The sequence below is a fragment of the Callithrix jacchus genome, chromosome 1, assembly GCF_049354715.1.
Source record: "Callithrix jacchus isolate 240 chromosome 1, calJac240_pri, whole genome shotgun sequence".
NCBI classification, from domain to species: domain Eukaryota; kingdom Metazoa; phylum Chordata; class Mammalia; order Primates; family Cebidae; genus Callithrix; species Callithrix jacchus.
In genome coordinates this window covers 66,019,453-66,043,290 of record NC_133502.1, presented here as the reverse complement: position 1 = coordinate 66,043,290, position 23,838 = coordinate 66,019,453, and the positions used below count along the sequence as shown (strand labels likewise).

The following is a 23,838-nucleotide window of genomic DNA, read 5'->3' as shown; positions in this document are numbered from 1 at the left end:
CATTGAGCTGAGATCACACCACTGCACACCAGCCCGAGTGACAGTGTGAGACTCCATCTCAGATGAAAAGAAAAGAAAATAAGCCAATCATGTCAACATTATTATTATTATGGTCCCTTACGGCCATACATTTCTCAGTGTAAATTAAACTGCTAATTTAAGAGGGATGAGGAATATTCTCACACATCTTGTCATCCACATCTTTAGTATTAAACTTAATTCTAGCTGATTTGGGCCTCGTGAAGCCTTGGTTTATCTTATTCTCAATGTCCAGGTTCTAACCTCTACTGTTCTTCCATTGTTGACCTTCCCTTGCCAGGCCTATCTTAACAGCTGAACCCTGGGCTTCTGTTTCTGTATCTTTTCTTTTCTTTTTTCTTTTTTTTTTTTTGAGACAAGAGTCTCACTCTTGTTTCCCAGGCTGGAGTGCAATGGCGCCATCTCGGCTCACCTCCCGGGTTCAAGTGATTCTCCTTCCTCAGCCTGACGTGTAGCTGGGACTACAGGCGCATGCCACCACATCCAGCTAATTTCTGTACTTTCAGTAGAAACTGGGTTTCACCATGCTAGCCAGGATGGTCTCGATTACGTCGTGATCCGCCCCCCTGGGTTTCCCAAGGTGCTGGGATTACAGGCATGAGCTACCGCACCCAGCCTGTTTCTCCATCTTTAACTGAGTTGTTTTAGGCTCTTGGGTAAAACCCTGTCAACTCAGTCCCCAGGTTTCTTGAGCCACAGTGACGCCCCTGAAGTTTGTGCTCCCTGAATGCCCCAGAGCTGGAAACCTAGCAGCTTTTGCACATAAAATTCCTTTTTTATAAAAGTGTTCAGGCCAGGCATGGTGGCTCACACCTGTCATTCCAGCATTTTGGGAGGCCAAGGCTGGCGGATCTTCAGGTCAGGAGTTTGAAACCAGCCTGACCAACATGGTGAAATCCCATCTCTACCAAAGATACAAAAATTAGCTGGACATGGTGGTGTGCGCCTGTAATCCCAGCTACTCAGGAGGCTGAGGCAGGAGAATCGCTTGAACCCAGGAGATGGAGGTTGCAGTGAGCTGAGATCGCGCCACTGCACTCCAGCCTATGCAACAGAGCGAGACTCCATCTCAAATAATAATGATAATAATAATAATTTCCCACTAGTACATACTAACAGCTATGAGATACTGATTTTAAAGACTGTTTTAATGAAAGCAAATAAAGAACAGTGCCTTATGAGCCAATATTTAAAGAAAGCTGAGAGCATTATGAAAAATTTTATTTTTATTGGTTGGTAATTATACCTGGATGGCTCATGAAATTACTGTCACATCCTTGATTTTATTATTCCCTCAGGAATTCCTTCTTTATTTTAAATGTGTTTTATGCACTGAGTGCATTTAGTGTCTCCTCTGTTAGACAATTACAACACTACACACACAGAGCTATGTAGTGTGCCTATTTTAACTACAGATTAGCTTCCTAGGAAGAACTGTGTTGGTATCCTTTTCCATTTAGAGTCAAAAGGAGTCTGCTGGCAGTCTGTTACAAAGAGCTGTTGAGATGACTGAATCTTCCTGAGCCAAGTCTTCACATCTCTCTTTTGTTGTTTTAATTTGAGTAATTATGAAAGATGGATTGCTTTTTTAAAGACAGACTCTCACTCTGTCACCCAGGCTGGTGTGCAGTGGCACCATCATGGCTTACTGCAGCCTATATCTCCCTGACTCAGGTGATCCTCCCACCTGAGCCTCCCAGGTAGCTGGGACTACAGGCTCCAACTACCATGCCTGGCTAATTTTTGTATTTTTTGTAGAGATGGGGTTTTACAAAGTTGTCCAGGCTGGTCTCGAACTCCTGAGCTTAAGTGATCCTCCCACCTTTATCTCCCAAAGTATAAGGATTACAGGCATGAGCTACTGTGCCCAGCCAAAAAAGACTGAAATCTTTTATTTCTGATAGAGACCTCAAACAGCTCGCTGTATAGGCCTGACCCCAGCTTGCCTTTTTATTTCCTGCATTTTTTGTCTGTTGCTCTTCAGAGAAACTGTATGATATGAATGAATGAATGAATGAATGAATGTGTGTGTGCACATACATATATCTTCATTCAAAAGCTATATAGCACATGTATGTTTGTGTGTATGTGTATATATGTGCCTTTACATAAGTATACACACACACACACACACACACATACATACACAAAGCTATAGAAAATATATATCTTGTGACTAAAATTCTCTGAACTACCAGTAACTCCAGAAATCCTATTCTGGAAAACAATGGGTAACACCTAATTCATTATCTTTGAATTTTCACAAAAGGAATATGAAAATGTGGTTTCTACTGCAATGCAGTTCAGATGGGTATTCTCGGAGGCCATGGTTCCAAGACATTTGTTTGACAACTGTATTGAGTAGTATATTTCTCTACTTCCTTTATTTTTTCCCTTGCAAAAAAATTAAGAAAAATGTGTTATTCTTCCTTCAAGTTCTCTTTTTCCTGGCCTACAAAGTGAGTATGTTACTAGCAGAACTTTCTCTAAAATGAAAGAAAGTCATTGCTAAGAAGAGACAAAAAGTTAGCAGGATTAAGGGAATAAAAAGGGACATGGAATTGCTGGGTATGTCCAGAATCTGAGAAGATTTGAGAAGAGGAGCAGCAAGAATTTTTGTATTTTAGAATTTGAGGGGCCCTTCTGGCCTAGTTTGAAAAACACAATCAGGGCGGTCGCAGTGGCTCATGCCTGTAATCCCAGCACTTTGGGAGGCCGAGGCAGGTGGATCACGAGGTGAAGAGATGGAGACCATCCTGGTCAACATGGTGAAACCCCGTCTCTACTAAAAATACAAAAAATTAGCTGGGCATGGTGGTGCATGCCTGTAATCCCAGCTACTCAGGAGGCTGAGGCAAGAGAATTATCTGAACCCAGGAAGCAGAGGTTGGGGTGAGCCGAGATCGCGCCATTGCACTCCAGCCTGGGTAAAAAGAGCGAAATTCCGTCTCAAAAAAAAAGTAAAAAAAAAAAATAGCTGGGGATGTGTGCACATGCCTGTAGTCCCAGTTACTCAGGAGGCTGAGGTAAAAGGATTGTTTGAGACTGCAGTGAGTTATGATCGCACCACTGCATTCCAACCTGGGTGGCAGAGAAAGACCCTGTCTCCAAAAGGCAGGGTTGGGGGTTGGGGAAGGAACAATTCTGTATGATACTGGGTTGAGGATAAATGGCTCTGCATTTGTTAAAATCCATAGAACTGTATATCGCAAAGTGGGAACTCTAATGTATACAATTAAAAAAAATTAGGGCCAAGATGTCGCAGCCCAAGGAAAGAAAGCCTGAGTCGGGGAGCGGCGGCGAAGGAGGGGAAGGAACTGAAGAGGAAGATGGCGCTGAGCGGGAGGCGGCCCTGGAGCAACCCCGGAGGACTAAGCGGGAGTGGGACCAGCTGTACTACGAGTGCTACTCAGACGTTTCGGTCCACGAGGAGATGATCGCAGACCGTGTCCGAGACCGTGTCCGCACCGATGCCTACCGCCTGAGCATCCTGCGGAACTGGGCAGCACTGCGAGGCAAGACGGTACTGGACGTGGGAGCGGGCACCGGCATTCTGAGTATCTTCTGTGCCCAGGCCGGCGCCTGGCGCGTGTACGCGGTAGAGGCCAGCGCCATCTGGCAACAGGCTCTACCTGTTGAGCTGGTGCTCAACAGGGAGCTGGTGCGGTTCAACGGGCTGGAGGACCGGGTGCACGTCCTGCCGGGACCGGTGGAGACTGTGGAGTTGCCGGAGCAGGTGGATGCCATCGTGAACGAGTGGATGGGATACGGACTCCTGCACGAGTCCATGCTGAGCTCCGTCCTCCACTTGCGAACCAAGTGGCTGAAGGAAGGCGGTCTTCTCCTGTCGGCCTCCGCCGAGCTCTTCATAGCCCCCATCAGCGACCGGATGCTGGAATGGCGCCTGGGCTTCTGGAACCAAGTGAAGCAGCACTATGGTGTGGACATGAGCTGCCTGGAGGGCTTAGCCACGCGCTGCCTCGTGGACCATCGGAGATTGTGGTGCAGGGACTGTCCGGCGATGATGCGCTGGCCCGGCGCAGCGCTTTGCTCAGTAGAGCTCTCCCGCGCTGGCCTGGAGCAGGAGCTGGAGGCCGGAGAGGGCGGGCGCTTCCGCTGCAGCTGCTACGGCTCGGCGCCCATGCACGGCTTTGCCATCTGGGTACAGGTGACCTTCCCTGGAGGGGAGTCGGAGAAACCCCTGGTGCTGTCCACCTCGCCTTTCACCCGCCACGCACTGGAAACAGGCGCTCCTCTACCTGAACGAGCAGGTGCAAGTGGAGCAAGACACGGATCAGGAGAGATCACGCTACTGCCCTCCAGGGACAACCCCCGTCGCCTACACGTGCTGCTGCGCTACAAAGTGGGAGACCAGGAGGAGAAGACCAAAGACTTTGCCATGGAGAACTGAGCTTTGCCTTTTCTCTCAGCTACCTCCCAAGGCAGACAAAGGGAGATCCCACGTGCAAGTAGGGGAAATATCCGTCTCCCTTTTCCCTCATAGCCTCTGGGGAGGGAGAGTGACTTCATTCTCCGTTTGAAGAGATTCTTCTGGTGATGTTTATTTAAAAAGTGATGCACACGAATGTTCATTGCAGCACTGTTTACAATAGCAAAGACCTGGAACCAACCCAAATGCCCATCGATGATAAACTGGACTGGGAAAATGTGGCACCTATGGAATATTATGCAGCAATCAAAAATGATGAGTTCGTGTCGTTTGTAGGGACATGGATGAATCTGGAGAACATCATTCTCAGCAAACTGACACAAGAACAGAAAATGAAACACCGCATATTCTCACTCATAGGCGGGTGATGAGCAATGAGAACACATGGACACCGGGAAGGGAGCACTACACACTGGGATCTATTGGGGGGAATAGGGGAGGGACAGCGGGGGGGAGGGCTGGGGAGGGATAGCATGGGGAGAAATGCCAAATGTGGGTGAAGGGGAGGAAGGCAGCAAAACACACTGCAACATGTGTGCCTATGCAACTATCTTGCATGTTCTGCACATGTACCCCAAAACCTAAAATGCAATTAAAAAAGTGATCCCCTTCAACAACGGATGCAGCGTGCTTATTATTGGGCTTTTAACCCTCAAAAACATGTAGTACCAAGCACTTGTGTTTCCGTATATTTTGTCTCACAGGGGAGGGAAAGGGGAAGAACACGGATGAAAATATCATTTTTTGAAGGGTCCATGCACATCCCTGACATCTCACACCTTATCTAGGTCTGAAGCTGGGGAGAAAGGGTTCATTTCGACTTCATAAATTTACAATACGACTTTAGTGTCTCTCCAGAGCCATATTTTCTCAGTCTGAATTAATTCCCCATTCCTAGGTGCCTGTGGGCTATGGTACTTCTTCCTCATTGTTTTCTAAGTCAACTTTACTGCTGGTAATGAAGGGGAAGGCTATGAGGAAGCAGTTTAAATAGCCCGTTCTCATTACTCTTAACACACACATAGGGTGCTAAAGTTGATGAACACATTAATCCATTAAGTAAAGTAGTCTTTGTAACATACCTAAGAAACTCAGAAGGTGCATTTAGGAGAAAGACCGGAAAGAGAAATAGTATGGATTTTTAAAAATTCTTGTCTCTACTATTACAACCAAATATATATATGTAATTTATATATATTTCATGTATGTCCCCTAAATTTTTTTTAATTCTTATGAAACAGGCTGGTAGAGGAGGTTTCTGAGCCTAGCCCTTGGGCTTATTCATCACTATGGGTAAATTATTTAAACTCAATTAAGGAAAATATTTTCCCAGCTAGAAAAGATGTACTCATTCTCATTTAAACTCATTTGGAGGGATCATATGAGTTGGCCTACTTAAAACTAGTGAAAGGTCCCTTTTTTCTCTCTCTCTGTTTCACGCAGCCAAATGTGAAAGTTGTGTTTTAGGAAAATCACTTGTGAGAAAGTGTAAATCTTATTATCAAATTTATTTTGCTGTTTTCCTCCTTATCCTTGTACCAAATAAAACATTGACATTCTACGTTTTGTAGATGAAAAAAAATATCAACCAGGATGGTGGGGAATGTAGACTTTCAGGAATGAATGTCACTGTACACATAACATCCCTGAGGGGTTGGGAAAAGGAGCAAACCAAAGTAACCTTGCAGGTGCTGCTTTGACTTACAATTGCAAGGCTAAAGGCCAAAGGAACTGGACTTCAGCACTGTGTTGCAACTTGTAAGTTTGTTTCTCATTGGGCTTGGGGTGGGGCTGGGGGTGGGGAGGCTGTGACCAATTCTGAAATAGCTTTACATGCACCATGAGTAAGAAGGGGCAAATAAGTAAATGAAGAGTGGATAGTGGGGGTCAGGTTTTTCACTGCTGGAGAAAGAAGTTATAGATAAGCAAAGGCAGAAGGCTAGAAGGAACCCTGTGATACTGGATTTGAGTTAGAGAAATAAGTATGACTCATATTTAACCACACATATATAAAAATTTAATAGATATGTGTATATACATGGGTTAATACACATATCTCCTATCCGTGTGCTCTGAGAGGGCCTATTACAGGGTTACAGATAGTATAGGGTTGCCAGATCAACACAGGATGCATAAATAAATTTGAATTTCAGATAACAATAAACAAATTAGGTCTGCATGGATGAGAGTGTTGGGGAGGCCCAGGCCACCTCTTGGTCCTGCTGGTGCACCTTACTGGGGGCTTAAAACCACCCCAAGTGTTTGGGTGTGGAGGCTCATGCCTGTAGTCCCAGCACTTTGAGAGACCGTGGCAGGATAACTGAACCCAGGTGTCTGAGACCAGTCTGGGCAATGCAGCAAACCCCATCTCTAGAAAACAGAAAAGGAAAAATTAGTCAGGTATTGTGGCACACACCTGTAGTCCTAGCTACTGGGGAGGCTGACACGGGAGGATGGCTTCAGCCTAGCAGTTAGAGGCTGCAGTGATCCATGATGGAGCCAGGCAGGGGAGAAATACGGGGATGCACACACCCCTCCATCATCTCTACACAGACACAGAACCATGCACAGCTCTTGGGAGGAGAAAGATGAGCTGCTCAAAGCCAGGGAGGGACCCGCACAGTGGCCAGCATGGAAGGGACGGTGCTTTAGCCAAGGCGGGGATGGCGAGAGACCTACTTGGGATCCTCAAGGAGGCTGCAGCACTTCCATGTTATTTCCAGATAACAGGGATGTGTCGATGATGATGAGTGAGATGGACGTACACACCATCACAGACACACTGAAGCTCTACTTCCGTGAGCTGCTTGAGCCCCTCTTCACTGACAAGTTCTACCCAACTTTGATGAGGGCATTGGTGAGCACTGGAGGCCTTGGCGTCATAGGACGCATCTCCTCCATATGCACTGCTGCCATTAGGGGCTGTGGAAAGTGAGGTGTGAGAACCCAAGCTGTGTCCTTTCTGCCATGGTCAGTGTTTTAACCAAGCTCAGAAAATAGGGGCCACAACTGAGGCCATTGTGTAAGTCCTCGTCTGTCCCCAGAGGACTCCTTGTCCTATTCCTCAAGGAGACCAAGAGAGTAAAATGCTCATCACTGCTGTGCTGTGGGGTCCTAAAGTTTGCTGTCCCCCTTCCAGCAGACCAGGGCTGAACGAGGGTCCCCAGGTGCTCTAGCCATGGGTCCTGGCCCAGTCAAGCACAGGATGAAACCTGGCCTGACCCCGAGTCAACCTGCAGGCTGATGTCTAAGCAGGGCACTGGGGTGTGTGGCCTGGTATCCTCTGCATGACCCTTAGGGCAGACCTGCCTCCCGGGCCCACGCCCAGAGGACCTGGTCTACCAGCCTGAGGTGCCCCTGTGGAGTCTAGGGTGAAGAGAGGGTCTCTGCTTAGTTTGTGGGGCTGGGGCCACCCACCTCCCACCTCCTTGTGTGCCTCACTCCCCTTTTTCATTTTATGCTGAGCCTCCACTACTCTGGGCTGCCCTCGGAAGGGGGTGGCAGCCACAGTTTCCCACGGGCAGCTCTGCCCATGAGCCACTGCTCTCACGCCACCTCCTGCTGCTGGTCTCCAGGTGCTGCTGACCACTCGGGGGCAGAAAAAAGGGATTCAGGTGGCTCATACCCCACACTGGCGCCCTTCACAGGGTCCTCATTGGGGCCCAGTGCTGTAGGAGTGAGGATGATGACGAGCCTAGGCTGTTCAGGAACATGTGTCCCGGGTGCTCCATGTCACCAACTCGGGAGAGGTCTCCAGCTCGTTGTGACCATGAGAAGTAACCCACTGCCTTCTGCAGTAATTTCAGACCCTGCTGCAAAGGAGAACTCCATGCTCAACCTGCCCTTGTCCCGGCTGGAGGCCAACCTGCTCACCTTCCTTTTCCTTCTGGACCACCTGGAAAGGTAGCCCAGCTCTCTCATGGCTGCCCAGGGAGGGCTACAAAACCCAGACTGCAGGGTGCCCCTCTGCTCACATCAGACCCCCAGCACTGAGGACCTTTTCCCCCAACCCATCTACAGTCCCTCACTGCCTCTGGGAACCAGCGCCACTGCCACCCCCACCCCAGCCTCTCCTCTTTGCCCTGATCCCCCCTCTGCACTGTGGCTTCACAAAGAGCTCAGAGCTTTGGCCATAGCCAGCAGTGCACTTGAATCTCCCAACTCCCTCACTCCCCGACCACCGAGGAGACCTCCCCACAAGCCCAGAGCTAACCCCTCGTCCTGGGCTGCTGAGACCCACAAGTACCAGGGCTGGAATCAGCTTGCAGCACAGCCAGGGTCGAGGTCACTCCCTCCCAGAGGACTCCAGCATGGCCCAGCCCCTCTGCCTCTTTCCTGGTGGTGGCATAGAAATAGCACCCTCTGCTTCAGTCCTGTACAGGGTGGTAAGAAAAAGGCAGTCAATAAAAGTCCCTGCACAACCTTGCCATGGTCTTTGGCCCCACACTGCTCCAGCCTCAGAGAAGGAGAGCAAGCTTTCTGCCAATCCCAGTGGCCCATCACCATGACCGACGGCTGGTCCTTGGAGGTCATGACCTATGTGGTGGGAAGACAGGCTCCAGCCAGCCCATGATGTCTAAGCAGGGCACTGGCGTGTGTGGCCCTGACACATGCCGATCAGAGCCCAACCTGACAGATGTGGCCTGTGCCTGCTACACCCCCAGTCCTGCCCTGCCCAGCTTCCTACTTGCTTTGTCTGTGGTGGTGCCTGAGATTTAGAGAAAGAAACTTGCCTAGATCTGCATGGATGAGTGTTGGGGAGGCCCAGGCTACCTCTTAGTCCTGCTGGTGCACCTTACTGGGGGCTTAAAACCACCCCAAGTGTTTGGGTGTGGAGGCTCACATCTGTAATCCTAGCACTTTGAGAGACCGCGCAGGATAACTGAACCCAGGTGTTTGAGACCAGTCTGGACAATGCAGCAAACCCCATCTCTAGAAAAGAGAAAAGGAAAAATTAGTCAGGCATTGTGGCACACACCTGTAGTCCTAGCTACTGGGGAGGCTGACATGGGAGGATGGCTTGAGCCTAGCAGTTAAAGGCTGCAGTGTTCCATGATGGAGCCACTGTTCTCCTGCCTGGGTGACAGAGCAAGGCCCTGTGCACCTCTAAAATAACCCCCCCAAGTCATGCCTTGTCTGCATCCACACCCCCACCTCCCGTCTCACTGTAAAGGCTTCATGGCAGCAGCAGAGGACCCAGCACCTGAGCTGGACTTGGGGGCTAAAGATCACCAGCTGTGAGCACTCTCTGAGCCTCTCTCCTCTTTCCCACTCTTTCTGGAAGGTCCAGGTGCTGCTGTACTTCCTGCAGCTGGAGGCCATCCCTGCCCCAGACAGTAAGAGACAGAGCATCCTTTTCTCAACCGAAGTCTTAAGGCCCCTGTCCATCTCCAGAAGGCAGATAGATGTCCCTGAAACCTCTGAATAATCGGATCATTGTAGAGTGGGAACTAAACCTTCCTGAGGTGTCCTTGGGCCAGCCCCAAGCATCAGGCCATCTGCCAAGGGACAGTGAGACAAAGCAGAAGGACAGGTGGCCTGGGGACATCCTGGCCAGGTCTGGAAGCCCCAGACTGGCCCTAAACTGTGTTTTTTCCCATGGCCACCCGAGGGCACCCCAAGCCAGTGTATCTCAGAGTCTGGGCCAGGTCCTGGGGGACAGAGTGAAGGGAGTGGTTTTAGGAACTTACATGTCTCCTGGATCACTTCTCGAGATGTGCCCTCTCCGGGGAGACAGGAATGTGACGGTATCCCCTCACTGTTGTATCTTGAATAAATGCTGCTGCTTCATCCTCTGGGTTCATGGCCCTGTCCCTGTGTGGGAGGGGCCTCTTCCATTCCCTGACTAGGAAACCACACTCCATTTAGAAAAGAATTGAGAGGCTAAGTCAGCACTGGGTAACATTTTGACTCCATTCATGGCTTTCTTTTTTCTTCTTTCCAGGACTTTTGTGCAGAAATGGATCTTTTCTTGCTGTGTTTGTCCTTATTGGAAGGCAGCTCCAGGAGGCCTGTGAAATGTTGGGGGACTGGACCCCAGAGAAGGGAGTCCCAGGCTGTGCACTTCAGGATTCCTCCTCCAGGGAGAGCAACCTCATCCCCGATCCTGACCGCCCTCCTGGCTCACGCGCTCCTGTTTGGCTTCCACAGGCCGGGACTTCTCTGGCTTCCCTCTGCCCACACTCTCCCTGCCTCAAGTGTCCCCAGCACAGGTGGCTTCATTTTTCTCTCAACTCAGGGAACTTGCTCAACTTCTGTAAGAGTCCCCACTTAGTGGGAGAGGCTTGCTGATGGTATGTTTTAAAACTTTGATTCAAATAACCTTTTAATACTTGAATATTTTAAGTTTTATACATAGTTCCTAATTTTTTTCCTAACAGATTCAGATACCTAATAAGATCCTAGAATGGCACCATTTTGTCTTTCTCTAAGTGCCTGGCTCCGCTCTCTCAGGAGTGGGTTCTGAGGTCTCTGGACTACAGGATATTCAGAAGGTCAGGAAGAAGCCTGGCCTAGGGATGAAGGGCAGGAGGATAGCCTCCTTCCTCGAGCAGGCAGAGGCACAGCACCACCTGCCACCCCCTCTGCCAGCACCTGTGTGGGAGCCCAGGCATCCTTTGTAACCCTGCGTTACCAGCAGGCTGAAAGAAAACAGAAGCGTGGAGGCCGCCACTTATTTTCAACAAATTAACCCATAATCAATTCCCTCACTTTTTCAGAAAAAAGGAGGTTGGGGCAAGGAGAGGGGAGAAGGGAGACGAAACCCAGAGCTGAGTTTCCAAAAAATCCTGCAGGAGAAAACGATGCAGCTGCCCAGAGGAGGGAAGCAGGATCACACTCAGGAAAGTGTGTGGGGTCCTGGATGACACCAACACCCAGTGTAGTTCTGTCCAGCGACCTCTGCACTGGACAAGGTGGGGAAGGTGAGCGTTCCCTGGATGTCTGTGGGCAGATCCTGCTGAGCATGCAGCATGTTGGGGAATCTGACACTGGAGCCATTCTCCTCCACTTCAGGCAATCCCAGACAAGGTAAGGCAAGAGAAGGCAATGCCAGGCAAGGCAATGCAATTCCAGGCAAGGCAATTGCAGGAAAGGCAATTTCAGGCAAGACAAGGCAAGACAAGGCAGGGAAAGGAAATTCGAGGCAAGGCAATTCCAGGTAAGGCAAGGCAAGGCAAGGTAATTCCAGGGAAGGTAACTCCAGGAAAGGCAAGGCAATTCCAGGCAAGTCAAGACAATGGAGAGCAAGGCAATTCCAGGCAAGGCAAGGCAAGGCAATTCCAGGCAAGGCAATTCCAGGCAAGGCAAGGCAAGGCTATTCCAGGCAAGGCAATTCCAGGCAATGCAAGGTAAGGCAAGGCAAAAAATTCCAGTCAAGGCAAGGCAAGGCAAGGCCAATCCAGGCAAGTCAATTTCAGGCAAGGCAAGGCAATTCCAGGGAAGGTAATTCAAGGTAAGGCAAGGGAATGCAATTCCAGGCAAGGCAACTCCAGGCAAGACAAGACAAGGCAATACCAGGCAAGGCAATTCCAGGCAAGGGAAGGCAAAGCAAGGCAATTCGAGGCAAAACAAGGAAAGGCAACTCAAGGCAATTCCATGCAAGGCAAACCAAGGCAAGGCAAGGTCTAGCAATTCCAGGCAAGGCAATTTCAGGCAAGAAAATTCCAGTCAAGCAAGGCAAGACAACGTAATTCCAGACAAGGCAATTCCAGGCAAGGCATGGCAGGGAAATTCCAGTACAGATGATTCCAGGCAAGGCAATGCAAGGCAATTCCAGGCAAGACCAGGCAAGGCAATTTCAGGCTAGGAAATTCCAGGCAATGCAAGGCAAGGCAAGGCAATTCCAGGCAAGGCAAGGGAAGGGAAGGCAATCAAGGCAATTCTGGGAAAGGCAATTCCAGGAAAGGAAATTCAAGGCAAGGCAATTACAGGTAAGACAAGGCAAGGTAATTCCAGGGAAGGTAACTCCAGGCAAGGCAAGGCAAGGCAATTCTAGGCAAGGAAATTCCAGGCAAGACAAGGCAATGGAGGGCAAGGCAATTCCAGGCAAGGCAAGGCAAGGCTATTCCAGGCAAGGTAATTCCAGGCAATGCAAGGTAAGGCAAGGCAAAAAATTCCAGGCAAGGAAATTCCAGGAAAGGCAAGGCAAGACAAGACAAGACAAGACAAGACAAGGCCAATCCAGACAAGTCAATTTCAGGCAAGGCAAGGCAATTCCAGGGAAGGTAATTAAGGCAAGGGAAGGCAAAGCAAGGCAATTCGAGGCAAGGCAAGGCAAGTCAACTCAAGGCAATTCCAGGCAAGGCAAGCCAAGGCAAGGCAAGTCCTAGCAATTCCAGGCAAGGCAAGAAAAAGCAAGGCAATTCCAGGCAAGAAAATTCCAGTCAAGCAAGGCAAGACAATGTAATTCCAGGCAAGGCAATTCCAGGAAAGGCAAGGCAGGGCAATTCCAGTAAAGATGATTCCAGGCAAGGCAAGGCAAGGCAATGCAATTTCAGGCTAGGAAATTCCAGGCAATGGAATTCCAGACAATGCAAGGCAAGGCAAGGCAAGGCAATGCAAGGCAATTCCAGGCAAGGCAAGGCAAGGCAAGGCAAGGGAAGGCAAGCAAGGCAATTCCAGGAAAGGCAATTCCAGGAAAGGCAAGACAAGGCAGGGAAGGGAATTCCAAGCAAGGCAATTGCAGGTAAGGCAAGGCAAGGCAATTCCATGGAAGGCAAGTCCAGGCAAGGCAAGGCAAGGCAAGGCAATATCAGGCAAGGCAATTTCAGGCAAGACAAGGCAATGCAGGGTAAGGCAATTCCAGGCAAGGGAAGGCAAAGCTATTCCAGGCAAGAAAATTCCAGGCAATGCAATGCAAGGCAAGACAAACAAATTCCAGCAAGGAAATTCCAGGAAAGGCAGGGAAAGGCAAGGAGAGGCAGGGTCATTCAAGGCAAGGCAATTCCAGGCAAGGCAATTCCAGGCAAGGCAAGGCAAGGCAATGCAATGCAACGCAATTCCAAGCAAGAAAATTCCAGGCAAGACAAGGCAAGGCAATTCCAGACAAGGTAATTTCAGATAAGGAAAGAAAAGCAATTCCAGGCAAGGCAAAACAAGGCAAAAAAGGGCCATTTCAGGCAAGGTGATTTCAGGCAAGGCAAGGCAATTCCAGACAAGGTAATTCCAGGAAAGGCAAGGCAATTCCAGGTGAATTAGAATTCTAGAATTGCCTTGCCTTGCCTTGACAGGAATTAGGTTGCCTGGAATTGCCTTGACCTGCCTTAGTGGGAATTGCCTTTCCTTGCTTTTCCTGGAATTAGCTTGTCTGAAATTACCTTGTCTGGAATTGCCTTGCCTTGTCTTGCTTGGTATTTTCTTGCTTGGAATTGCATTGCATTGCATTGCCTTGCCTTGCCTGAAATTGCCTTGCCTGGAGTGACCTTGCCTGTCTCTGCCTTTCCTTTCCTTGTCTGAAATTACCTTGTCCGGAATTTTTTTGCCTTGCCTTGCCTTGCATTGCCTAGAATTGCCTTGCCTGGAATAGATTTGCCTTCCCTTGCCTGGAATTGCCTTACCCTGCATTGCCTTCCCTTTATTGAAATTGCCTTGCCTGATATTGCCTTTCTCTGCCTTGTCTTGCCTTGCCTAGCCTGAAATTGCCTTTTCTGCAATTGCCTAGCCTGGAATTGCATTGCCTTGCCTTGCCTTGTTTTGCCTTGCCTGGAATTGCTTTGACTTGCATTGCCGTGCCTGGAATTGAAATGCCTGGAATTGCCTTGCCTGGAATTGCATTGCATTACCTTGCTTCTCCTTGCCTGGAATTTCCCTGCCTTGTCTTCTCTGGAATAGCCTTGCCTGGAATTGCCTTCTCTTGCCTTGCCTTGGCTGGAATTGCCTTGTTTCAAGTTGCCTTAGCTTGCCTTTCCTCACCTGGAATTGCCTTGCCTAGAATTTCCTTGCCTTGTGTTGCATTGCTTTGCCTTGACTGAAATTGCCTTGCCTTGCCTTAGTAGGAATTGCCTTGCCTGGAATTGCCTTCCCCTGCCTTGTCTTGCCTTGCCTGGCCTGGAATTGCCTTTCCCTGCCTTGTCTTGCCTTGCCTGGCCTGGAATTGCCTTTCCGGCAATTGCCTTGTCTGGAATTGCCTTGCCTGGAATTGCCTTGCCTGGAATTGCCTGGAATTGCTTTGCCTGGAATTGCCTTGTCTTGCCTGGAATTGCCTGGCCTATAATTGCATTGCCTTGCCTTACTTTGTCTTGCCTGGAATTGCCTTGCCCGGAATTGTTTTTTCTTGCCTTTCCTGGAATTGACTTGTCTGGAATTGCTTTGCCTTTTCTTGCCTTGCCTTGCCTTTTCTTGCCTTGCCTTGCCTGAAAACACCTTGCCTGGAATTGCCCTTTTTTGCCTTGCCTTGCCTTGCCTCGAATTGCCTTGCTTGGACTTTCTCTGCCTTGCCTTGTCTCAAATTGCCTTGCCTGGAATTACCCTGCTTTGACTTGCCTTACCTCAAATTACCTTGCCTGGAATTGGCCTGCCTTGCCTTGTTTTGCCTTGCCTGGAATTGCCATGCCTTGCCTTGCCTGAAATATTCTTGCCCTGCCAGGAATTTTCTTGCATTGCCTTGCCTTGCCTAGCCTGGAATTGCCTTGCCTTGCCTTGCCTTGCCTGCTGTGCTTGGATTTGCCTTGCTTGCAATTGCCTTGCCTAGATTTGCCTGAAATTTACTTGCCTGGAATTGCCTTGCATTGACTTGCCTTGCTAGAAATTTCCTTGCCTTCCCTTGTCTTGCCTGGAATTGCCCTGCCTTGCCTTGCCTGGAATTACCTTGTCTTGTCTTGCTTGACTGGAATTTTCTTGCCTTGAGTTGCCTTGCCTTGCCGTGCCTTGTCTTGCCTTGCCTGGAATTGCCTTGACTTGCCTTGCCTTGGCTTGCTTTTCCGTGCATGGAATTGCCTTGAGTTGCCTTTCCTTGCCTTGCCTGGAATTTTTTTGTCTTGCCTTGCCTTGCTTTTCCTTGCCTTGCCTAGAATTTTTTTTACCTTGCCTTGCCTTGCATTACCTGGAATTGCCTTGCCTTGCCTGAAATTGCCTTGCCTTGCCTGGAGTTACCTTTCCTAGAATTGCCTTGCCTTGCACTCCTCTCTGCTTGTGGACCTAGTGAGGCAGGGAGTAGAAAATACAAAACTTAGCAGGAGGAGGTAGCACTTGCCTTTATACCCAGGTACTGTTGACACTGAGGCAGGAGAATCGCTTGAACCTGGGAGGCAGAGGTGCAGTGAGCCAAGTTCGGGCCAGTGCACTCTAACCAGAATGACTGCTCAACACTCCAGCTCAAATAAATAAGAAATAAATAAATGTAAGCCTGTAATTCTATCACTTTGGGAGGCTCTGGTAGGTAGTTCACCTGAAGTCAGGAGATCAAGATCAGCCTGGCCAATATGGGGAAACCCCATCTCTACCAAAAATGTAAATACTAGCTGGGTGTTGTGGCATGTGCCTGTAGTCTTAGCTGCTCAGGAAGCTGAGACAGGAGAATTACTTGAACACAGGAGGCAGAGGTGGCAGTAAGCCAAGATCATGCCACTGCACTTCAGCCTGGGTGACAGAGCCAGATTCTGTCTCAAAATAAATAAATAAATACAATTTAAAAAATTTTTTAAATGTGGTAAGATTGCAGTTGTGCAGCAGAAGCGTGCTAGTCCTATCCAAATAGTGAAGGCAGACTTCATACACAAATCTCACAAGAACTTTTATACCCACCCCTGAAAGAGAGCCCTGATTGCCTTTCAAAGAAGCAGTACATGGACAAATGCATGGGCTATCCCAAACAGTGCTGGAAAGATCAACGGAAAACAGGGAGTGACATGCTCAGCCCTCGAGGCCAAAATGCCCTTTTTCAGAGCAGCTGCCAGAAGACAGCGAGCAGGATCGGGTTGGAGGTCACCTGTGGGTGAAGGGGAGAACGGTCAGATCTGAGCAGGGGTGTAGGAGCCTGGGCATCCTCACTGGAACAGAAGAGAGCTGCTCCGTGATGCTCAGCTGACAGGCAGAGCCTTGCAAATCCAAGTTCTCATGGTACAGAGAGGCCAGCCAAGGCGAGGACAAAGACAGGCATGCACAGGAATGGTTTCCTGGAGGACAGGGCCCAGTTACATCTCTCAAATGGGACCAGATTGGTAGGAAGATCAGCTGCTTTGGGCAACCGAGGTACCTTCTGGGTGAGCTCCCAAACTAGATGGTGCCAGGGGCCCTGGACCAGGCAACTGGACTGGACGTCTCATGGTCCTGTATTCCAGGAAACAGCATCAAGCACTTGTCTTGCCAGTTCTCCAAAAGAACCATCCACATACCATCTTTCCATTTCCCCCCTGTTCACAGACTGGGCAGGGCCTGACCAGAAACTCTCCCTTAAGGTTTTCAGTCATTGCCAAAATCAGAGCCTGGCAGTGAGGAAGTGATGTTAACATGTGACTCTGGGCCAGGCACTGTCTCATGCTGTAAACTCAGTGCTTTTGGGAAGCTGAGCTGGGAGGATCGCTTGACATCAGCGGTTCAAGACCAACCTGAGGAACATAGATCTCTACAAAAAAATAAAAATAAAAATTACCCAGCTCTGGTGACATGCACCCGGAGTCCCAGCTACTTGGGAGGCTGAGGTGACTGGAGCTCAGGAGTTCAAAGCTGTAGCTCTGATGTTGCCGCTGCACTCCAACATGAAAGACAGAGTGAGGCCATGTCCTGAAAAAGGAACAAACACGCTAGGCATAAAAGAAACATACCTGAAAATGGCCGGGTGCATGGCTCACGCCTGTAATCCCAGAACTTTGAGAGGCTGAGGGGAGTGGATCACCTGATGTCAGGAATTCAAGAGCAGCCTGGCCAACATGGTGAAACCCCATCTCTACTAAAAATACAAAATTAGCTGGGCATGGTGGTGGGCACCTGTAATCCCAGATACTCAGGACTCTGAGGCAGTAGAATTGCTGAAACCTGGGAGACAGAGGTTGCAGTGAGCTGAGATCCCGCCATTGCACTGCAGCCTGGGTGAAAAGAGCAAGACTTCATCTAAAAAAGAAAAAAACAACCAATATACCGGAAAATAATGAAAGCTGTTTATGACAAAGCCATGCCTAACCTACTACATAATGAGGAAGCGTTGAAAGCATTTCTTCTGTAGACAGGAACAACACAAGGATGCCCATTCTCACCACTGCTATTCAACATCACACAATCAGGCAAGAGGAAAAAATAAAAGGCTTCCACATTGGAAAAGAGGACATCAAATTATCCTTATCTGATGAAGATATGATCTTGGATTTAGAAACATGTAAAGGTTCCACCAGAAAACCCCTAGAGTTGATCAATAAATAAATACAGTTATTGCGGGATACAGAATCAATGTACCAAAATCAACAGCATTTCTATATACCAATAATGGTCTAGTTGGGAAGGAAATTAAGAAGGCAATCCCATTTACAGTAGCAACAAAATGAAAAAGATATGCCACAGAATAAATTTGACAAGGAGTTTGCAGATTTCTACAAGAAAAACTACAAAATACTGATGAAAAACTATAAGACAGAAAGAAATGGACAATCATCCCCTGCTAATGGATGGAAGAAACTCATAGCATTAAAATGACCATACTGCCCAAAGCAGCCTAGAGATTCAATACAACCCCTGCCAAAATACCAGTGTCATCACTCACAGAATTGGAAAATCATACAATTCATATGGAACCAAAAAGGAGCTCAAAGAGTCAAAGCCTTCCTCAGAAAATAGAAAAAAAACTAGAGGCAACCGTTTCACTACAAATTAGAATGACAAAATTTTTGACAAGTGCGTGGTAACTAAAACAGCATGGTGTTATCAGGAAAATAGGCACATAGATCAATGGGACACATGACAGAGCCCAGAAAGACAGCCACATATCCACAGCCAATTGATCTTCAACACAGCTGACAGAAACACACTGGGGAAAGGACACCCCTTCAGTGAATGGTACTGGGAGGGCTGGATAGCCACATGCAGAAGAATGAAACTGGACCCTTTTTCTCTCACTGTATACAAACATCACCTCCAGATAGATCCGAGACTTGAATGCAAGATACGAAACTAGAAAAATATTAGAAGAAAACCTAGAGAAAATTCTTCTGGACCTTGTTTAGCGGAGCCATTTACAGTCTGAGGAGGCAGCATGTGCATCACGGGGAGAGGAAGAAGATGGGTTAGAAAGGGTGCCAGCCTGGCTCAAGGTGGAAGTGGTGGGTAAAGAAACCCCTGTGGCTGAGTGTGCTGTGGTGCCCTGGGCTGGCTGTCTTGGAGCAGAAGATGAGGCCTGGGCTGCAGCTGAAGCAGCTGAACAGGAATAGGGACGAACCCGCCTCAAGGTGCGGGTTCCCTGCTGCTGTTCATGAAGGACCACAGGTTTAAGCTGAGTGATGGCTGCAGCCATAACGGCAAGTTTCTGTAGTGAGGTGCAACAACTGACCCTATGTCTGGCCAGGGCAGTGATGAGAGAGGCAGAAGATGGGTTAGAAAGGGTCCCAGCTGGGCCTGCAGCCCAGGTCGACTTTCTTTTGGTGGGTGGGGGGGCTCAAGGCTGAAGCAGCTGGATCTGAAGATGGACGAGCCTGCTTCAAGCTGCTGGTTCCCTGCTGCTGTCCATGAAGGACCACAGGTTTGGGCTGGGTGGTGGCTGCAGCGGTCACGGGAAGTTTCAGTAGTGAGGTGGGACCACTGATCCTCAGTCTGGCCATGGCAGTGATGAGAGAGGCAGAAGATGGGTTAGAAAGGGTCCTAGCCAGGCTCCAGGTGGAAATGGTGGGTAAGGAAGCCCCTGCGGCTGAGTGTGCTGTGGTGCCCTGGGCTGGCTGTGTTGGACCAGAAGATGAGGCCTGGGCTGCAGCTGAAGCAGCTGGATGGGAAGATGGATGAGGCTGCTTCAAGCCGTGGGTTCCCTGCTGCTGTCCATGAAGGACCACAGGTTTGGGCTGGGTGGTGGCTGCAGCGGTAACAGGAAGTTTCAGTAGTGAGGTGGGACCACTGACCCTCTGTCTGGCCAGGGTGGTGGTGGGAGAGGCAGAAGATGGGTCAGGAAGGCTCCCAGCCAGGTCTGCAGCCCAGGTCAACATTCTTTGGGTGCAGGGGCTCAAGATGGAAGTGGTGGGTAAGGAAGCCCCTGCGGCTGAGTATGCTGTGGTGCCCTGGGCTGGCTGTGTTGGAGCAAACGATGAGGCCTGGGCTGAGTCCTGGGAGTGTGCAGAGGTGGCAGGAAGGGTGTCTGAGGAGGAGAACAGGGGGCCTGCTGACTTGTGCTTCCTCCCAGACACAGGAGGTCTAGAGGGGGACCCTGCAGCAGATGCTTGAGGGCCATGGGGTCCAGGCCATCTTGGGACTTGCATCTCTCCTGCTGTGCATCTGTCCTGGGTGCTTTAGGGACAGCAGGCAGAGAAGACGTCCCTGTTGCCAGTGAGGACAAAGCATGGGAAAGCAGTGAGGCTCTGCACTCCCAGAGGGACTTTTCCTCACCCTGCAGTGCACTATTAAGGCACATGATTTCGGCATTTTTCTCCAGGTTCAGGTCTTCAGCGGTGACCCGGAACCCCAGCTGTAAGGGAGATGGCAGCATCAGAGGCTCCCCTCGCCTGCGTGGCAGCAGAGGGAACTTTCGTCTACGAGGCCTAGAGGCCTGAGATGTCAGGGAGCCACTCCTGGAGGCTGGTTTCTCCCCAGGTGCTGAATCTGCTGCCTTTTCGCACTGGGCCTGACCCTGAGAGACAGCCTGAGGGCTGACCTCACTCACTGTCTTTGAAGAAGTGAGGGGCAGCCGGCAGTGGGATGAGGCTGGCCCCTTCCTCCTCTTTAGCCACGGGAAGCCTCCCGTGGAGCTGTAGGAGCTGAAGATGGAATTGCGTTTGATGCAGCAGCTCATCCCAGAGGGCTGGGATGTCTTGTCAGATGGGATTTCTGACCTCTGGGTATGGAGGTCTCTCTGCAGGGGCCTAGGCCTGGATACAAAGGGAGAGAGGCCTCCACTGTCCCGCAGGGGTCTAAATGCAGACCATGCATCCCTGGTGCCCTCAGGGCCCCCTTTCTGATCATCGGGCTTTTCTTGGACTCTGGGGTCCTTGTCCTGCTCAGGCATCCCTGCCCCACTCTCCATGAGGGCCCTCAACATGGTCTCTGGATGGGAGTGTGGGGTAGAGCTGGGTGTTCTGGGCCCCAAAAAGGCGATTACCTCCTCCAGGGCTGCTCTGAGAGTCCTTAGGATCCGTGCAATCGCTGTGCTGCTGGACATTCTGGTATTGTGAGCATACAGCACTGGCTTGCTGTGGTACCTGTGCCTCAAATTGAAGGCAGGATCACCAGACGGAACACAGGGCTTGTAGGATACAGAAATCCTTGGAGTTGTTTCAACACCAGGCTGATTCCAAGTGTCTGAGTACTTACTTGTAGAATGGCTTGCCACTCCGTCCAGGGGCAGGAGCAATGGACAGATCCCATGAGCAAAGTGAAGTGAGGGATGCGGGCAGTGGGCTCAAGGCAACTGAGTCCTACTGGCGGGTCCTCGGCCCCAGGACGGGACCGGGACAGGGATAAAGGGCACAGAGTGCCCAGGTAACCACTCCTGGGAGCAGTGGGGTATTTTAGATTGCTTGAACTCTAGAGAGCTGGCTCTGAGTGTCCTCTTGTCTGATGCCAAAGGCAAAGGGAGCATTCTCCTGTTGCCAGGAAACGCAACGTTCAAACCTGAGAGGGTGGGGCACGTGCAAAGACAGGCACGAGTACCATATCTGCTCTGGAAGGGCGACCTTAAGGGATTCTCGCAACAAGGTATGCACGCCAGGCACCTGCTGACAATGCGGAGTCGGTGGTGGGGGCGGGAAGGTCAAAATATGCGTGCGAGGCACCTGCGAGCAATGGCGGTGGGGGAGGGCGCGGGGTAGAAGGGGCGCCTGACAGGTACTGGAAGGAGGGGCGCGAGCACAAAGGACGCCAGACATTAACTGTTTGGCCGGCAAGGTTCGCGCACAAGGCACCTGATGGCAATGGAAGGGCCGGCGCGTGCAAGGTGTACTGTAGGGAGAGGCGCGCGCACTAAGGACCTGGGAACTTAACGGATTGGCGCGGCAAGGTACCGGCACAGGGCAGCTACTGGCAACTGCGGGTTTGGGGGCGGGGTAGGGAGCGGTGTGCACACTAGGTACTGGAGGGAGAGGCGAGCACAAAGGGCTCAGAATCTTAATGGATTGGCGTGACAAGGCGCGCACAAAAGGCCATGATTATCAGTCCAGATTATTAATATCTCTAAGCTTTTGCTCATGCTATCCTATCCCTTCCTGGAAAACCCTCCACACCTCGAGGGTTATTGAGCCCATCCTGGCCAACACGGTGAAACCCCGTCTCTACCAAAAATACGAAAATTAGCTGGTAGTGGCGGCACACGCCTGTAGTCTCAGCTACTCGGGAGGCTGAGGCAGAAGAATCGCTTGAACCTGGGATGCGGAGGTTACAGTGAGCTGAGGTCGTGCCACTGCACTCCAGCCTGGCAACAGAACGGGACTCTGGCAAAAGAAAAAAGAAAAAGAACCAAAAAGAACCAAAAAGAACCAGCAGAGCCTTGTCCACACCCAGCGCCACAGCATCGACGAGCTGGAGCGGCGGCTGGACGGAGCTGAGCGCGGAGAATCGCTGCTTGTGGGAGCATCAGCAGCTGCTGCCGGCGTAGCCTCCACCAGGATTCCTTACCTGGTGGTCTTCCGGCTGCCGGGGCCCAGGAACCTCTTCAGCACGACGGACAGCGCTCTTTCCCCGTTACAGCCGGCGCCTCAGCCGGCATCGTTTCAGAACCACGGACAGCTCCTGGCGCAACCCCAACCAGGCCCTGGCGGCAGGGCTCGCACTACCCAGGCGCTCCATCAACACCTGGGCACACTTGGGGCCAAGGCCAACAATGAGAAGAAAGGTACCCCGGATTGCCATGCTGCCCCCGGAGCCCCTCTTCAGCAAGAATCTCCCTCGCCGTCGCCAAAGACGTCCGGAGCAGCAGACCTGAGTGAGCGGGGAGGAGCAGATGGGCACTGCCATGGTGGGAGCAAGGGAAGCAAGCGGGTGTGAGGGGACAGAGAAATCGGGTGCGTAGGAATCTAAAGGACCTAGGCGATGTGGTGTGAAGGGGTGAGAAGATGTTTGGGGGCAGAAGCCTGACAGGGAGATTTGTGGGGAAAGGGGGAAAATATCAGTGTTTGAGAAGGTTCGGGGGAATGTTGGAGCAAAAAGTAGTAACCAGATCATCGGTAGGGGCAAAGGAGGAAAGAAATTGGACATTTAAGCCATTGGGAGCGGCGTGCACTAGGTACTGGTGGGAGAGGCTAGCACAAAGGGCTCGGAATCTTAACGGATTGGCGTGGCAAGGTACGCGCACAAGGCACCTGCTGGCAAGGACAAGAAAATGGGGGTCCAGGGCCGGGCGCGCGTAATAGGTACTGGAGACATAGGCGCGCTCACAAAGGACCCGGGACGTTAAGGGATTGGTGCAGCAAGCTATGCCCAAAAGGCACCTGCTGGCAATGGGGGTGGGGGGAGAGCCGAGGCAGGAGGAGAGGGGCGCACAGTCGACCAGATATCTCAGACTACAAGTGTGGGACACCACACCCGGCCAATGTTTTGTATTTTTTTGTAGAGCCGGGGTTTCACTTTATTGCTGAGGCTGGTCTAGAACTCCTGAACTCGAGCAACCTTTCTGCTTCTGCCTCCAAAAGTTTTGGGATTACGAGCATGACCCCCAGCATGTCCCGCCTAAATAGTTTTGAGATTTATGGAGATGAGTGGGTCATAATAATAGTTCACAACTTGTAGTTATGTTTAAAATCTTTTGAAATTACTCGGCCACCCCCATTGTAATTTAAAGGATTTGTTCCTGACCTGGCTTTACTTTGTCGGTGAGGGTTGCTGACCCCTTGGACATTCCACGACGGAAGCAGTGATAATAAACCTGGAGCTGCCTCCAGAGGGCGCTGTGCGTAGGTTCACAAAAGGACCTGGCGGTCCCTGGTGCAGAGGTGGGTGCAGCTTCCATTCTACTTTCTGACACCCCGACCACGGGGCCAGGCTTGATGTGACTCCATCACTGCTTAGCTCACTACACATTATTATTATATTATTATTATTTGGAGAGGAAGTCTCTCTCTGTCTCAAAAAAAAAAAAAAAAAAGACCAGGAACGGTGACTCATGCCTGTAATCCCAGCACTGTGGGAGGTTGAGGTAGGCAGATCACCTGAGGTCGGGAGTTCAAGACCAGCCTGGCCAAAATAGGAAACCTTGTCTCTACTAAAAATACAAAAATTAGTTGGGCATAGTGGCG

At 50.3% G+C, this 23,838-nt stretch overlaps 1 protein-coding gene and 1 pseudogene across 2 annotated transcripts in view; one reads left to right on the top strand and one right to left on the bottom strand.

Moving 5' to 3' along the window:
- LOC118153168 (protein arginine N-methyltransferase 6-like) overlaps nt 1–4,912 on the top strand; it is a 47,147-nt pseudogene extending 42,235 nt beyond the window's left edge. The window contains exon 2 of the transcript XR_013529924.1: nt 3,289–4,912. The product of XR_013529924.1 is annotated as a protein arginine N-methyltransferase 6-like (transcript). The remainder of the gene's footprint in view (nt 1–3,288) is intronic.
- Nucleotides 4,913–6,283: 1,371 nt separating this feature from the next.
- LOC144580387 (putative POM121-like protein 1) lies at nt 6,284–21,189 on the bottom strand. Its single transcript, XM_078356851.1, is given in 7 exon segments — nt 6,284–6,859; nt 7,169–8,301; nt 8,736–8,862; nt 9,223–19,844; nt 19,847–20,654; nt 20,656–20,817; nt 20,924–21,189. Coding segments are annotated over 4 exon segments (1,863 nt in total). The 5' UTR covers nt 20,978–21,189; the 3' UTR covers nt 6,284–6,859; nt 7,169–8,301; nt 8,736–8,862; nt 9,223–19,005.
- Between the last annotated feature and the right edge of the window lie 2,649 nt (nt 21,190–23,838).